At 48.2% G+C, this 17775-nt stretch overlaps 1 protein-coding gene across 1 annotated transcript in view; it reads right to left on the bottom strand.

Annotated features, from left to right (window-relative positions):
* Positions 1–17775, bottom strand: part of VAV2 (vav guanine nucleotide exchange factor 2) — an 832583-nt gene that overhangs the window by 50836 nt on the left and 763972 nt on the right. Inside the window, exons 22-24 of the mRNA XM_078641956.1 lie at positions 17623–17675; positions 17014–17130; positions 9130–9217 (exon numbers count right to left, since the gene is read on the bottom strand). Of these exons, the coding sequence (XP_078498082.1) occupies positions 9130–9217; positions 17014–17130; positions 17623–17675 (258 nt within the window). The remainder of the gene's footprint in view (positions 1–9129; positions 9218–17013; positions 17131–17622; positions 17676–17775) is intronic.

The following is a 17775-nucleotide window of genomic DNA, read 5'->3' as shown; positions in this document are numbered from 1 at the left end:
CTCTGTAAGGCTCCCACGTCCTGGCGACCATTATCCTTTCATTGATCCTGTTCCTGGCGTCTGATCGGGCTGAAACTGCCCTCGCCTGTAAAGGTACACCAGCAGAGACTCCGGTGCAAGTTTGGGGCGGATCGCTTACTGTATGCCGCCGGCGGAGCCATTTTAGTGTGCAGCGGGGGAAGCGGCCGGAGGCATCAGCACGTCCAGGCGGCCTGCCTGTCAACGCGAGGTCGGGGCTTCAAGGGCGCCAACTAGGCCCGGCGGGGCGCGAAAACGCCGGAGAACAGCGGGAGCTCAGCGGAGGAAGGCGACGGACCCGGATTCCCCCTCCTGGACACACACCAACTGTAGTGCAGGTATTATCCTGGCCCTCCGGCTCCCTAACTGCGGCTGCACACTCCGTTCCTGCTTCTGCTGTCCCACCGCCCTCCCCGTCACGACTACCGGCCTGTTCTGGGAGGGTGCCCTGCCTTCAACAGACCCTCCTGCACCCCGTCTCTCTTGACCTCTGGAGCGGAGCCACCCCTGCTGGCAGTCTGCATTGTGCATGCACGCTCTCCCTGAAGTACTGCCCCCCGACGGACATAACCACTGCGCCGGCTGTGGCGCCTCACCCTGATCCTGCAAGTGGGCGCTGGGGTGCGGGGACCGTTGGCTGGGGTCTGGGACTACACTATCCTGCTGTGCCATAGCCTTCCCGCCCTGACATTGTGTGGGAAGTACACACGCTTCTCTGGCTACACGAAAGGTGCTGGACTCTAAGGTCTACCACGGCTCTGCCTGGGACACGCTTGGTCACGACAAATAGCGGCGGTGTGCGGGCCTGCACTCCTTTGACCATTTGGGCCTGCGCCTTTCCGCCTCTGCTTCCTGTCCCCGGCTGGCCCATACTCCTGCATCTCACCCGCCTATCCTACGTCGACTGGTCTTTTGGAATGTCGCGCGGAGAGACAACTGCGCTGCTGTACTCCCAGTAAATTGCCGAGGTATACGTCGTGGTCGAGTGTTGTGCCCGGATACAGTGACACCCACCCACCAGCGCCTGCGACTCGGGGCTTCCTCTACCCCACCATCTACGCAAGTGCCGCCGCGTATCGGAGTGAAGCTGGTGGGTGCGAGCCCCACGGCCTGCCCTGCTGGACAGTGGGACTACATAGCCGGCGCTGATCTTGCTGTTTTTCCGACTCTCGGACTCCTTCACCTACCTTTGCTGGGCCGCTGGGATGGGTCGGCCCGATACCCGGCAACCAAAGATCACGTTTGAAACAGCGAAAAAATCGAATCGCACCAGCCCGGACTCCCAGAAAAAGATGGAGTCTAACGGACCCACTGGTAATCAGGCATCCACCTCTGCGGATACTCAGGAGCTCCTTCGCGAAATGCGCCAGGGATTCGCATCCATTGCGGACAAGGTGGACAGGATGTCGTCCCGTATGGATGCGGTGGTCCACAAATTGGAGGTCCATGAGGGGAGATTGACGGAAGTGGAACAAAGGGTGTCGGATGTTGAGGATACCTCCGGGCAACATACAACACGGCTGGCTCGAATGGATGCCTTATTGCGTACCATAGCGGCTAAGAATGAGGATTTAGAAGCTAGGAGCCGGCGTAATAATATACGCATCGTTGGAATTCCGGAGTCCACCAATGTGGGTAGAACGGAGGAATATGTGGAGCGCCTGTTGAGGACTGCGGTGGGATCGGAAGCATTCTCCCCCCAGTTCATAGTGGAGAGAGCACATAGATCCCTGGGACCGGTGCCCAAGCCGGGCATGAAACCGCGGCCTATCATAGCCCGTCTTTTAAACTACAGGGACAGAGATGCGGCTTTACGTGCAGCTCGCTCCTCCAACAAACTAGTATGTGATGGTAACGAGTTCACAATCTATCCTGATTTCACTCCCATGGTGCAGGAGGAACGGCGCAAATTCCTGGACGTTAAAGCGAAACTTCGGGCCCTGCAAATCGACTATGCATTACTCTACCCGGCTAGGCTTCGCATCACCTACCAAGCACGCCAGAAGATTTTCACGAACCCACAACTGGTTGAAGACTTCATTAAACAAGTGAAACGCTCAACGCGCCAGCGCGGGGAAGAGGCGGAGGATCCTGCTAGCGGAGACGACCGACTCGAAGATGATGAACGCTGACCCTGCTGCGACTCTACCTTTGGATATTGCGGGGGTTCCTGTATGTGAGTACTGATATAGAACACACAAAGAGATGGGGGCTATGGATGTGGCCTATCCGTCTTCCCCTTCATGAGTACCTGGGCGAGGGCTGAGGCCTGGGACACGCTGACACTGTACTGAGTCGCCAGGTACCCCCTCTCTCCTGGCAGCTGCGCTTGGTATGCCATGGGCGGCTGAGGGAGAGGAGGGGTTGTTGTGTTGCCACCTAGAATGGTCCCTAACGGGTATTACCCATGCTGTTACTGTTATTGTGGCGGGGATTGTTCTTGTCCCTGGTTGTTGAGGGGGGTGGGGAGGGTTGGGGGGGGAGCTAGCACTGGCGAGTTGGGGCTGCCTCTGTGGGAGGAGGGGGGGGCTCGGGGGACTGTTTGGTTGATAAGTAACCTGTATGAAGTTCTGTTACACAAGCAAGGAGCCGCGGTATTGTACTTGGAGGGAGTGAGTTGGGTTGAAGCTGTTTACGTAACGCGTTTGGGAGGTATGCACAGCATTATTTTACAGCACAGTCAGTTGCACCAATATAGGTGTGAAGCCTGATAATCGATGTAATTTTCTATCCTGGAATGTGCGGGGGCTAAAAGATGCACGTAAATGTAGGCAATTGTTAGCATACTGGGACAGACACGATGCACAGGTGATTATGTTACAAGAAACTCATATCCCCCCATCGGCTGCCTCTACGTTTGGTGCGAGATGGGCAGGAGTGCGAGTTTTCTCAAATTTCTCCTCCTATGCTAGAGGCACTGCCATTCTTATTCGTCGAAATCTCCCGTTCATACAACAAGGGCAACAAACTGATAAAGAGGGTAGATATGTCATTGTATGGGGAAGGCTGGGCGGGGAAACTGTTACCATTGCTAACTGTTATGCTCCCAATGTTGATGACCCGCATTTCTTCACCCGCCTCTGGGGAGGTATAGTGGATATTGGTTCCAGATATCTGATTTGGGGCGGAGATCTTAATGTGGCCTTGCACCCGAGAGTGGATAGAGCTGATGGATGTTCCTCATACCATACTAAGGCAAGAGACTCCCTTGAGGGGATAGTTGAGGAGGGGGGATTGGTTGATAGCTGGAGGCACTTACATCCTGATTTGCTGGAAGGCACACACTTTACGTCCTACACGGGCACGTGGGCTAGGCTAGACTACATCTTCGTGTCCCAGAATTTGGCCCCGAACGTTCTCACTACTCGACATTTGCCCAGAACACATTCCGACCATTGCCCTGTTTTCCTATCGTTGGATATGCCTGGATTTCACAAACCACGTCCGCCCTGGCGACTACATCCAAATATCCTCATTGACACTGTCTTCCGCGAAGAACTCGGAACCGACATAGAAGATTTCTTCCCCCGAAATAAAGACACGGTGGACAGTGTGGAAACGGTGTGGGAGGCATTCAAGGTCACGGTGCGGGGGTGGTGCATAGCTAAAAGCTCAGGGGTGCTCAGGGATATCCAACGAACGCTAGGCAGACTGGAGGACGAGCTTAGAGCTTTGGAAACTCGCATGGTGCAGGGGGCAGATGGGGGGGCCCAAAGCGCGTTCAGAACTAAATTGTCAGAGTACGAAGCTGAAGCGCAGAGAGAGGTACATTTCAAAGGGAAACACTGGCGAGCCCGTGCTTATAATGAGGGAGGGAGACCAGGAAAGGCGTTAGCCATGGCGGTGAGGCTGGCTCGAGGTTCAAACACTATCTTAGAACTAACGGCGGCGGATGGGGTGGTTCACAAGGACAACGATGGTATACTCCGCACACTCCAGACACACTATGAACAGTTGTATACCTCGCGCGCCGCTGGGGAGTTTGACCTGGACGGCTATCTGGGGGATATAGCGCTTTGCTGGCTTAGCGATGTCCATAGACAATTTCTGGGAGCACCTCTCGAGCTGGATGAGGTACGAGATGCCATAATGTCCCTGAGCAACGGGAAAGCGCCGGGTCATGATGGTCTCCCCGCGGAGTTTTATAAATGCTACGTGGAGATTATGGCTCCGGTGCTCCGTGAGGTCTTTAATGATGCAATGGAAGTAGGGGTGCTCCCGAGATCTATGCGAGAAGTCATAATAACGTCTTTACTTAAACCCGGGAAGAATGCCACACAGTGTGACTCGTATCGCCCACTGTCGTTGCTGAACTGCGACGCTAAAATTCTGGCGAAGGTCCTTGCGACCAGACTTTCCCTACTAATGACCACGATCATTTTGCCTGACCAGTCCGGCTTTGTCCCCACGCGATCCACGTCGCATAACCTCCGCACAGTGTTTTCCCTCATTCAAACTGTACACCCGGAGATCCCCCTGGCCGGGGTGTTTTTGGACGCCTCGAAAGCATTCGATTCGGTGGAATGGGGATTCCTCTTCGCAGTCTTGCGAAAGATGGGGTTCCCCCCCGTCTTTGTGGCCTGGGTGCGACTGCTCTACACCTCTCCAACGGCGAGAGTGCTTGCAAATGGTCAACTTACTGCTGAATTTGCAATCACGAGAGGGACCCGGCAGGGGTGCCCCCTTTCCCCTCTACTCTTTGCGGTGGCAATTGAGCCGCTGGCTTGTCGAATTCGGCAACTCCACAAACCCAGTGCCTTCAATTGCTTTCAGCGCCAACTCTCCATCTCGCTATATGCCGATGATGTTACGCTTTACGTTAAAGACCCCCAGGCTAATCTTAATTCACTATTGCGGGAGTTCGTTACCTTTGGCTGCCTTTCGGGTGTCTCCATTAATTGGAACAAGTCACAGCTCTTCCCGTTGACACCAGCAGTCACTGAATTCCCTCTAGATTACCCGCTCGAGTGGTGCTCTTCGGAGCTACGCTATCTAGGGATACAGATATCGAGAGACAAAGGAGACACCTTAAGAATGAACTACGGAGTGGCCATCACCAAACTGACGGATTCAGTGACACGATGGATCAAACTGCCCTTGTCCATGGCGGCGAGAATCTCCCTGGTGAAAATGGTGGTACTACCGCGATTCTTATACCTGTTCCTTAATATTCCCTATCATCCAGGTGCGTTTTTTTTTAAAACCTTGCGCTCTGAACTTATCCGACTGGTGTGGGGGGGACGACAGGCTCGGCTCCGCTGGGCGATAATGACACAACCCTATAGGGCGGGGGGCTTCGATGTCCCGGACTTCGAAATTTACTATTTAAGTGCTCAAGCGCACTACTTGTATCATTGGCTACGCCCAACTGCTTTCATGCCGCAGGTGGCAGCGGAGGACTGGATAGCACATCCACTGCCATTGACTGGAGTGGTGCACGCCCCCGCAGCCACCCTGGAGATGCATTCCAACACTGTGTCCTGCACGATTGGGGCATGGCACGACATTGGGAAGCGACTGCATACACCGTTACTCTATGCGACCCACATGCCACTATCCTACCACCCACGAATGTCACTCTTGCAGGAGGTTGGATTCCAACGAATGTGCAAGAGGCTGAGGGTGGGGGTGTGGGGTGATCTATTCCGTGATGGGAAGTTCCGCTCTCGAGATGACTTTTTCGGTGATAGCGCACATAACCCACTGGAACTTTTCTATTACCTACGGCTTAGGGAAGGCTTGAGAGCCTTATTGCCGGATTTTCCTCGTGAACCCCCTAGTCTAACTCCGCTCACAGTAGTGTTAAATAGCTCTGATGGCGCACACCTGGTTTCGAAACTGTATAAGTGTATCCGAGAGGAATTACCTGTAGTGACTAGTGTGGCTAGAGCACACTGGGCAGGGGATTTTCGTAGTGATATTACGGATGCACAATGGGAATACTGCTGTGATTTGTCAGGAGAGGTAATGTCTAGCTGCCGCTTCAAAGTTATCCATTACAAATTCCTCCATAGACTGTACTACACTCCAGCTCGGAAGTTTCGCTTCGGGCTTGCTGACTCCGACAGATGTGAGCGATGTGGGCGGGAGGGAGCGGATTTCTTCCATTTATCGTGGACCTGCCCGCAAGTACAGGATTATTGGACGCGGGTCTGTGAGGGTCTATCCCACATGATAGGTGTTGCGCTGACCCCAGATCCACTGTTGTTCCTTCTAGGCTATACTGCACAAGTGTCACGGACAGTTAGGAAATTCACTAACGTCGCACTCTTATTGGCACGCAGACACTTGGCATGTAGATGGGGCCGGGGCCGTGCTCCTAAGTTCAAGGTTTGGATGAATGATATGCTATACTGTCAGGAACAATACGGTGTGTTTTCAGAACTGCTACCTCTGCACTCGAGGCCGGCGGACATCTGGGGTCCCCTACAGGCATACCTTCTCGATACAGCCTCGCATGGGGTGGAAGACACTGACACTACCGGCATTACACACACACAGATTAACTAGCCGGCAGGCTCTCATTAACCACTCCCTGGCTCATGCTGGGAGAGGTATGTTGGGGGAGTGTGACACTGTTAGAGATGTATCCATTATGGTGCTTCCTTCCCGAGGTCTATGTATTCTTCGACTGATGGACATCCTTTGCAATTGTACCACATGCTTACCTTCGCTATTTTCTTTTCAGGCACTATCTAACGCCACTGCATTGCCTTGTTATCCCTAACTGCCCTGCCTTGATACCTTCTTGGATTCTCCTCCCTGGGAGAACTGCTACGTTGCTTCCACTTGGTATGATACCTTTGTCCCCTTGCACGAGGTGGTGCTACTAAGACCTACTGATTCTGTCATGCCATATCATGCCTTTGCTGACTGCACATTTACCTTAATTGCTCCCCTACAGATGTGATTTGATGTGTATATATTGATTCCCTTGTATATTGCTGATGGTTGACCCTAACTGCACTCCCTGGATCTGGGACAGCAATGCTTCTGCTTGACATACTCCATGTGTATCGCTGCCGGCCTTGCATGGTTGTAGGCACACTGCTGTGTATGAATGCTTGAATGTTAATAAAAGTTTATAATCCCCAAAAAAAAAAAAAAAAAAAAAAAAAAAAAAAAAAAAAAAAAAAAAAAATGAGACTACTTCCGCTCTAGGTAACTTAACTGAAGAACAATCTGCTATGAGATTTGTCGTGCTCCAAAATCGTCTCGTCCTTGACGTCATACTGGCCGATAGGGGAGGAGCTTGTAGAGTCATCGGATCTAGTTGCTGCATTTTCATTCCTAATAACGCACCGTCTGTTTATTCAGCTATAACCAGACTTCATAAAATTGCCCATCAGTTACACCAGAATCCAGGCACCTGGACATGGTCCGGTTGGCTCTGGAGTATAATATCTGCCTGGGGATGGAAAGTATTGTCATTCCTGGGTATAGTAGTAATGGTCATATTCAGTTGTTGCCTATGTTTACAATGTGGCCCTGCGATTTGCGGCTTGTGCGCTACATCCTGTATTCCTAGTCCAAAGTCCCGTTCCAAGACAATTCGAGACGAGCAAATGATGCTCTATGAACAGATAGATGGTATCATGAATATTGATGTTTCCTGATGGAAACGTAGGGCACAAGGAGGGAATGAGGAAAATTGAATTTTGCCTTGTTATATGTGCCTACGTGTTCCCCATCCTATGTTATATGTGCATGATCGATATGCATATATCCCCCTATGATCGATTAAAGACGCAATTATAGTTGTGTCCAACGTTAGTATGCCAGTTTCCAGTTCTCGTGAAAGCAACGAGTATTAGGCCTATGTTGCCAACGTTTTACATTGTGCACGTTAATTCATCGAATTGTCCCCGTTTCTAGGCCTCAAAGGGCCTGAACACCAGATTCAAGCTCCAGTCTCCTGAATTCACTCTGAGGAGCGATGCAGCCCCCACCTGCATCCCTGACCCTTCACTAACTTCCTGCCGCGCAGCGCGGTGCCCGGCCTGGCTCTGCCTGCCTGTCTGCCAAGAATATGTTATGCCTCTAGTTATCAGTTCAGCTCTCCGTCTTCACATTCCTAAGCTAACGAACCGCATAAACAGCTTCAGCTATAGTCTAGTCTTCCTGTCTCCATGCAAGTGAATTACTGTATTAATATCCATAGAAGATTCATAGCACACGCAATACATGTAGAATATATGCATGCACCAGCCTTAGTGTCAAGTAGCCTTTGCCCTGATAACTTTTAGATTCTATCAACATGTACTCCAAACACAAGATACCAGATATACTATAGGTACATGTCGTCCTGACCCCGCAGACTTTAGTCTCCTCTTCTAGTGCAGAAGTCAGAGCCCCCAGCTCTCCCTAGTTACACGTCATGGTCCGTTTGCGCGCACCACTAGGTTAAAGGTTCCAGCTGCCCAGGTAGCCCCCTCCATGTATCCACCCATTTATGACACTTCTGTGACGTTCTCATCACATGTCTTCGTGCACGCCTTCTTTTTACGCCCATGTATTCTTATCTTACGTTTGTCACTTGTTACGCCTACTGTATTCAATGCAATTATAATGTTTTCCTATATATACTATGTACTGTTAATGAGACGTTGCAGCTGCCACTCGTGCCATTCTATTTCAGGCTGTTCCGATCCTGTCCCTTCCGTTATGCCTGATTAAAGCCTGTTCAACTCAGATTCCCCGGATCCTGCCTCTTATTTATTGAGCTATCTGTTTTATTGAATGTATAGAAAAATAGTACCGGTAATTAATTATTTATTTACCACACCGGGACACCCCCGTTGGGGGTAGCTGTTAGCGCTTTACAAGTGACTAAAATAATAAAGGTAAGCAGAGTATATTGCACCCATTGGCATCCATCACCCTTTAACTAATAAGGAGTGAAGAGCACCCCAAATTTCATGTCGAGCCAATAATCAGATTCACTGGTTTCAGCCCTAAACTCATATCTTGCCATATCTTCAGACCTGTTGCAAGTCAATTCAGAAAAGTACCGAGCAATTTAAACACACTCTACCCAGCCCACATTCTGTGCGTAAGTGCAAGATAAAGCACACAAACTAAGCAGAAAAAAAATTATTTTTCGAAACTTACCAACAAACTTTCAAACTTTTTTGCCTCCGTGATGTAGATCCAGTTGTCCTTCTCGACAACCTTTATGTGCTTCACTTCGTCATTAAATCTGCAAAGCAAGCAAGGAAAGCAGTTAGATGAGTGTTGCACAGGTTCATGTTTTACTACACATTTGGTCTGCTGGTTCAACATATGATGATGAATCCACCATAACAGTAAAAATCAATTAGATCACATGGGAATTCTTTTTATTCTAAAAGATCAGCGAGGACAATTTGCCGCTTGCTGTCAATAATGGAGCAGGCCGATACTCCTAGTAATGGCTGTCGCTCCATTCTCAAACTTACTTCCCAAGCACCTGAACGTGGAACCTGCCTACAGGAGCATCGAAAACTGGCAACTCACCTATTCCACGACACATAATGTCACAACATATTGTCACACTACTAACTGGAACTTATCTGCTTTAAGGCATCTGGTCTGATTTTATCTGCAAAACTGGCCTTTGTTTTCTCCTCAGCCCATGTTAAGCTCTCTGTTGGACAGGGTGCAAATTCTGAGCATACATACAACCCCCAAATAAAACAAAATTAAATACATTAAATAAAACAAGGTGGGTTTAGTTGGGTCCTTTAGGAAGGGCAATATCAAGGAGGTCCTAAATGAGATCCTAGACAAATACAAAAAATTGCAAAATCAATCATTCATAACCATAATCAAAGTAGCATATTTTTTAAAAGGTTTTCCAAGTCAGTAGCAAAGCTACAAGTGACCAGCCAATACACAAAAAGATGGATCAAACACAGCACAACTTTCCATCCACCCATGGCAGTTTTCAGTCGAAGATGATAATCCAATTTAAACTGCCACCCTGATTAGGGTAAAGTAGCTCAGGGGATTTAATATGTGCAAAAGATTTGGAGCTTTGAATCTCCATTTCATCGTTTTAGGATCAAAGTAATCAGTACCACTGAGCTGGGTAACATTATGATTAGGCCTGGGCGGTGAACTTCGCTCCGTTTGTGGAGTTTGCGGAGTTTTCTGCACTCCGCGGAGCTCGCGGAGTGCAGAAAACTCTGCCTAACGATGTACGGCAGAGTTTTATCTCCGCTCGCGATTGCGAACATTAAGTTTGCGAGTGCAAACTGCTGCTCGGGTAGAATTTCCACCCGAGCAGGAGGAATACTAGCACAAACTGCAGTTCACACTGCACTCCGCCACTCGTGGAACTTTGCCGAGTTTTTTTGTAACTTCGTGGAGTTCTGCGTAGCAAAACTCTGCGAACTACACCCTGATTCAGGCTACACTAGGAACTTTACAGAAGGAATCAATGATAACACAAAGAAATAATTCCTGATATGAAAGACTGCAACCTTATGCATAGCGGAGGGCAAAAAGAAAAAACCTGGGGACAAATTACAGAATAGTAAAATTGTTTTGACATTCAGAGGAAGATATAAACCAGAGTATATATAAATTATTATGGACTGAATAATTAAGTATATTGTAAGTATCCCTGTGAAGTGCAAACTAATAATATTGTAGCTGTGCGAAAGGTTTATTGTTGCGTGGCATAGAGTGGTTGCCTGGACCCATAAAATATTAGACAAAGATTGTGCAAGAGGATCCAGGATTTATTCTCTCAATATGTACCTGAAGTTGCTAAGATTCTCCTTCCTAAATGAGTGTGCACACTTACGTTGTGTTTCAATGCATCCTTTCTGACCGAAAAGGGCAGACCGAGGCAATGTTATCTTATTGGCTGGAGTATCTTCTCCTAGGTGTATGATATCAGACCAGTTTAATGACACAGCTTCACTGCTCATGATTCTTTCCTAAGTCCCTTTAACAAGGTATTCACCTGCCTATGTTCTCTTGGACTGTAAAGAAAAAGTCGGTGCAACCGGAAGTGACGAGTGATGATAAGTGGTGATGCAAAGTTGAATTCTGAAAGCATCATTTTAATTAACAAAAGGATTTACACTTGAACAGGTTTTGTATTTTTCTTTCAATTGTATTTGAAAATGCAAGTTCTGAATGAAGACACCTAACCTTTTGGACAAAGACATGAATACATTCTTTATGTAATGGAACCCTAGAGGAATTTCTGATTGGTGCCCTACTGGTATTTAGAAACGGACTAGTCTCAAAATCTCAAAAGTTACTGGGAAGGTAAATTAATTTCAATGAGGAGGACATTTGTGGTCTCCTCATAAAACTGGGGGGAGCCCCACCATGCTCTGCAGCTGTGCCAGTAAAACTAAAGGATACAGAATCGGACATGCACCCCTCCTAGACTTCTGCAAAAGGTTTCCTTGCTGGCCTAGCCGGACTACAATCCAGGACCCCTTGCGGAGTCTCAGGACTTCCAAAAACAAAACATGAACCTGTATCCAGGCTATCCTACTTAAGGGATCAGCTCCCTCGGCGGCTCTGTCTGAACTGACAATGCATTTCAGTCAGCATGATCCCGGACCGCCCACCCACTTCAGAGTCTGAAGGGGATGGGCAGTCCGGGGTCATGCTGACTGACATGCATTGTCAGACCAGGCACGGAGCGCACAGCAGGCAGCAGCACAAGTGCGCATGTTGTGTTTAGGGCAGAGAATTTTTCCGACCAGCTCATTCATGCGCACTAATGTTTGCTCTGGCTGGAGGCTGCGCATTAGGAGAGCGAGGGTTGATCAACGCTGCAACCCTCAATCTCCTAATGGGCGGCAGGGCGGCGAGTATCCCTGCTAAGCCAATCCTGGTGCTTCTGGAGCAGCGTCAGTATTGGCTGAGAGGGGTTGCCAGTGACGCGGCTGTTCCTGTTCACAAGTTGAAGTCAGAGTGCCAATGCTGGCCCCTGACCCAGGAGCAAGGGCAGCGCAGACCCGGTCAGGTAAGTTTTCTTTTTCTTTTATTTTTAAACTCCACTGGCCCCTACCGCCGGGCGACCACCCACCCCCCGGCCTGCGAATATTGCGAGCCGCGACTGGTGGTTTGGCATTAAAACATCATTTACAGATTGAATAATGAATATTCCCCATAGTATACCTTTTGTGATGGTAATCTGAAAGCTGTCTTGTTTTTTTATTAATGAATTGTGTGTTAGCGGTGGTACTAGGGAAGTTACTCTCTCTGGAGTGAAGTAGTAATAATGTCGCTAAAAAAAATCAAAGCATAATGTCAGCCTTTTTATCATCCAGAACAAATTTATGTTTCTAGGGAGGGCACGTCCCAAATTATTTTTTGCAGCAAAATATTAAATTAACTAAATGTTATTCTATTTTTAGAGTGCTGTGTTGTTACATACAGCTTCCGAGTTGGACATGTGGACAATATGAGGCAGGAGTCCGAACAGTGGGATTGCGCTCTCAAATTTGCTTGAAAATGCACCATTTGCTCACTCTTTTTTCAAAATTTTCTCAGGGGAGAACCCCATCGAAGCCCCCACAGGTGCTTCAGGCTCACTCGCTTGCCGCAGCAGAGTACGACAATTGTTTTACTTCCTCATCACTTTCAAATGTCACAAGCCGTCGCTAGTGCTTAGATGGTTGTGCTTTGAGTTAGTATAAGGGACCAGCTGGCTTCTCCTTTGACAGCGTCTTGGCCTACTTGGTGTGACAAGGTAGCGTAGTAGCTGAATCCACACACGAATCAGGAATCAGTTTAAAAAATATATTTTTCATGACTTGCTGGCTTGAAGCTAATATTCGATTCTTTCTGGGACACTACCACGCTGAATGGAGCATTGACTACTAATGCCCAGCTCACTATTACTATCAAAATTGTTTAATACTCGTTTTAACTGTTTTTAAATCGCCAACGGTAACACATTTTAGAAGTGCTCCTAGCGGTTTTTAAATAGTCACATTTATCCTGCTTTTGTCACAAGTGTATTTTGACTGAATAACTTACTTTGTGCAGTACTTGGCGTGTTCCCCGGTCCACCACTGAGCATTCAGGTTGTGTGGAGGGATAGATCGCCCACCAGGAAGTGTGAAACTTCACTTCTGGTTAGCGCCGAGGTTAGCAGTCTAGCTGCTCACCAACCCCGGCATAAAAACCGGATGCCCCCCCGGACGCGCAGCGGACATGCACAGCGGGCGCACCGCGGCAAAGGCAAGGCAAGCCCGTCTGCGCCCGTCCGCGCCAGTCCCGGGCCCAGGGCCATACCCCCTGGCTCCGATACCATCCATCTGACTGGCGCCCCTCTGTGATACTCCTCAAATCACCTAAGGGATCTTAATACCAGTAAGATTAGCCCGTGTTGCCAGATCCTGCCACTACTCACCCACAGTATTACAGCCCCGGAAACTTGCCCGGGTTGTAATTTTAAAATCCCCTTTTCCCCCGACACCAACGTGCCCCAGGACCAAAATCCAGGACTCCAGACCCACATATCGCATGGCACTGGCCAACGTCCGCTCCCTTCCCAAACACCATTTAGAAATCAGTGAGTGTATCATTGATCAGGAACTCGACATCCTTTTCGTCACGGAATCGTGGGGGGATGCGGCCTCTGGCCCTGATTTCCGTCCCGCCACTCCTGACGGATACTGTGTGGCTAGACTGGACAGAACCATGGGTAAGGGTGGTGGCTTAGCCATCATCCACAAAGCCATCTATCCTGTAAAAATAGAACCCATACATGGATCAGAATGTGAGGCTTTGGCTTACTCCATCTTCCTCAATCATAACCAAGCCTTTAAAGGCATCTTGCTATATCGTCCCCCTGGACCCCGCGCACGTTTCCTTTCCTCTTTAGACTAACTTATAGAACTCTCACTAGAACCTCTCGATTACACCATTCTGGGAGATTTTAATTTTCATTTAGAAGTTACGGGTGACAAGGACACCATTCAGTTAATCTCTGACTTGCAGTCAGTTGGACTACAACAATTAGTCACGGGCTCTACCCACCAAGCAGGTCATATGCTTGACGGTGTATTTACTAACAATCGCCACGTTTCGTTAACTACCATTCTCCCTCTAGCATGGTCAGATCACTGCGCAGTTATTTTCACATTACCAGCCCACAACCCCAACCCTCCACAGACCAGAGCCCTCGCACTCAAAAGCACCAAAGTCTGGAAGAATCTCGACATCCCACTCCTCTCTGCTACACTTACAAACTCCCCATTCGAGGCTTCCCTGGACCCAGTCCTGGCCTCTAATAGGTACCAGAATTGGATTCAGGAGGCTGTTGATCAATTAGTCCCGACCAAATGCGTTTTTCCCAACCGTGCTGTTCCATCCGCGCCATGGTTTACCGAGGACCTTAGACTCCACCGACAGCACTGTAGGAACCTCGAGAGACACTGGCGCAAATATTACAGCACCGAAGACAAATTAATTTATAAAAATGCTTTAACAATATACAAAAGAGCAATCCTGAAAACTAAAAGGGACTATTTTTTATCCCAGATCGACCTGGCTCAGAACTCAGCTAGGAAGCTGTTCCAAGTTGTCAACTCCCTTGCTAACCCCCCAACAGGCCCTCCAATTGAGGCATCTCAAGACCTCTGCAATTCTGTAGCTACATTCTTCGCAACCAAGGTCGCCAACATATACTCCACTTTCACTATCCCTAACTCTCCGGAAATTGCTCTGTCTTACCTTCAGCCCCCGGTCCACAGACCTATCTTCTCTGCTTTTCACCCGGTTTCATCTCAACAAATCAGTAAACTCATCACATCCATAAAGTCAGGATCCCCCTTAGACCCTTGCCCACCTTCCATATCTAACTCCATTATGGAGGCTATCACCCCCGCTTTGACAGACATTTGCAATTCCATTTTCCAAACAGGAGTCTACCCAGAAATATGGAAAAAGGCAATCATCAAACCTCTGCTAAAAAAAACATCTCTTGACCCTAGTGAGTCTGTTAATTACAGACCTATTGCCTGTCTCCCTTTCCCTGCTAAAATCTTCGAATCTGTGATGAACCAACAGCTGTCAGAATTCATTGACACGCATCAGCATCTTGATGACACGCAGTTTGGTTTTAGGAAGGGCCACGGAACAGAAACCGCCCTGATAAAGGCCTCCGATGAAATTAGGAACATCTTAGACCACGGTGGGGCAGCGGTCCTTATACTTTTAGACCTATCCGCCGCCTTCGACACGGTTGATCACATCTTGATCAACCGTGTCGCAGCCTTGGGGGTCAACCATTCGGCCAAGGACTTGCTCACCTCTTTTTTGGCCAACCGCAGGCAGGCAGTGAGGTTGGGGGAGTTTTACTCTCCCTTCTTCACATTACCCTGCGGGGTACCCCAAGGCTCATCGTTGAGCCCTACATTATTTAATATATATGTAGCGGACCTAGCGAGAGTTATAAAAACACACGGATTATCCTTAACCACCTACGACGATGACACACAGCTGGTGTTGGCGGTACACAGGGACGGACCGGCAGTTGCCTCGAGATTCCAGGAGGGGATATTAGCCATCTGCTCCTGGATGTCGAGGAACTGCTTGAAACTTAACTCGGACAAAACCGAGGTTATGACCTTTGGCACACTTTCACCAGATTGGTCCCCTTTCTGGTGGCCCAAGCAAATCTGGCCCCCACCGACCCCGGTGACCAAGGTCAGAAACCTGGGAGTCATTTTCGATGACAGGTTGTATTTAAACATCATGTGAATTCAGTAGTCTCTTCCTCTTTTTTCACACTGAGCAAAATTAAAAAACTACTTCCATACCTGCCAGCTTCAGCAGGAAAAACCCTGATCACCACCATGGTCTTCTCAAAAATGGACTACAGTAATGCGCTATTCCTTAATACGCAAGAACAAGTCCTAAATAAGCTGCAGTCCATTCAAAACGCGGCAGCCAGAGTCCTGCTCGGCATTCCCAAACATCACTCTACCTCCTTGGCAATACGCCACCTCCATTGGTTATGAGTTAGGAACCGGATTAAATTTAAGGCACTCTGTATTGCCTATAAAGCCATACATGAGACTGGGCCACGTTTTTTGAGGAATGCATTTCAGATCTATGCTCCCAAAAGACCGCTACGATCAGCCTCTACTTTCCTGCTACCTGTTCCTCGCACCAGAACTTCAACTTGGGGAGACAGACGTTTTCTGGTGGCGACCCCCAAACTTTGGAACTCCCTACCCCGGTCGATCAAAATTAGTCCCACGCTCATCTCCTTCCGAAGAGCCTTGAAGACCTGGTTATTCGATCAATGATCCCATCTGCTGGTCCTTGTCCCTTAAAGCTCAAAAGCGCCGAGACACCCTAGGGTATTTGTTGCGCTATATAAATTACGCAAACATAAACATAAACATGGGAGGCAAGCGCTCTCCTCGAAGCCAAGCTTTCAGCATCACCTAGACAATATCAGCTATATATAGGAGTCTTGTTTGGAAACACACAAAGTGTCACTGGTGTGTTGGCAGAAAAACCCAAGCACATCAGGGACATTACTAATATGAGCTCTGGAAATGTATCCCAATTGTGGGGCAGAAAACACGAACCCAATAGACAAGTTGGTGATGCTAGTTCCATCATCCCCTCAACCATGAGGAAAGATCTGCCTCATGTGGATAAATACCCACTGCCATGATGGAAAACATTAAGTAAGCTGCCAAAGCCTCACAAGCAACTGGAAAATCCTGGCTTGCACCCTCAGATGTGGCCCTGGCCGCTTCTGCAGGTCTCCTGTGTCTTATGCGCTGGATTGACCCTAGTCATATGTCCTTGTCTGCACCCTTTCTTTGTTTGTTATGGGGGGATTGTTTATTCTGAGCCTTTATTGCGCAATGAATGTTTCACTGAAATTATAGATTCAACTTGGTGGAGATCTTTCGACTTACCCTATGATCCACATCAAGTTTCATTATCTGACAGTACAACTCAAACATAATCTCACCAATCACATTAATAAAGAGAACACATGGGGCAGCTTACTTTATGCTGACTGCATACCGCTCTGCGTCATCCAGCCTCTCCCGGATTAAGTATGTGCCGGTGACGTACGACTTGAGGAGGTTGTCCGTCTGCGGTCTCTCCATGTTTCCAGCGAACCTACAAAAACACTTTAGTTAGCTTGCTGATACCACTTCACACCTAACACTTTATAGCCAGCTCCACTGTCTATTTTATGCAATTTGTCACAGATGTACACAAGATTGACAATAGATATAATGACTGCCTCCACCTTGTAAACGTTTTTGTTAAGTGCACTGAGAACCTCAGCCTTTAGTAGCACTAGGCTATGAACTCAAAAAAAAAGCCACAAACATTCAGCATGCTTCACAGCCTCGTTTAGAATTCAATTAAATTACCAAGGCAGTTTCCATGAACAGCAAAGGAAACATTAAAATATGTTTAATTTTAAGTTTATGCATTATTAAACAATTAAATAAAAGAAATGGCAAGCCATTTTTGTGGTAATAAAATAGGGAGAGTGGTTAAGCAGGAAAAGACACAAACATGAAGAGAGAGAGGCAAGGTTGGGGATTTTGGCTAGTGCATTAGACATAGGTCTGACATGGCCTCGCGTAAAGGCTGGCTCACCAGGGGTAGGCGCTGTAGTCGATTTCTCTCGATGGTGGTCTGTTGTTTCCAGGCTAAAAACAAAAAAAAATTGCGTATTATAAGCACGTCATGTCACGGTGACACTTCCTCATACAATGTTAGTTTACTGCCTTCAAAGCACTGAGATCTCAT

Source organism: Lissotriton helveticus, chromosome 5_1 (genome assembly GCF_964261635.1).
Source record: "Lissotriton helveticus chromosome 5_1, aLisHel1.1, whole genome shotgun sequence".
NCBI lineage: Eukaryota > Metazoa > Chordata > Amphibia > Caudata > Salamandridae > Lissotriton > Lissotriton helveticus.
The sequence above is the reverse complement of the archived record's forward strand: the minus strand, read 5'-3'. Positions and strand labels throughout refer to the sequence as shown.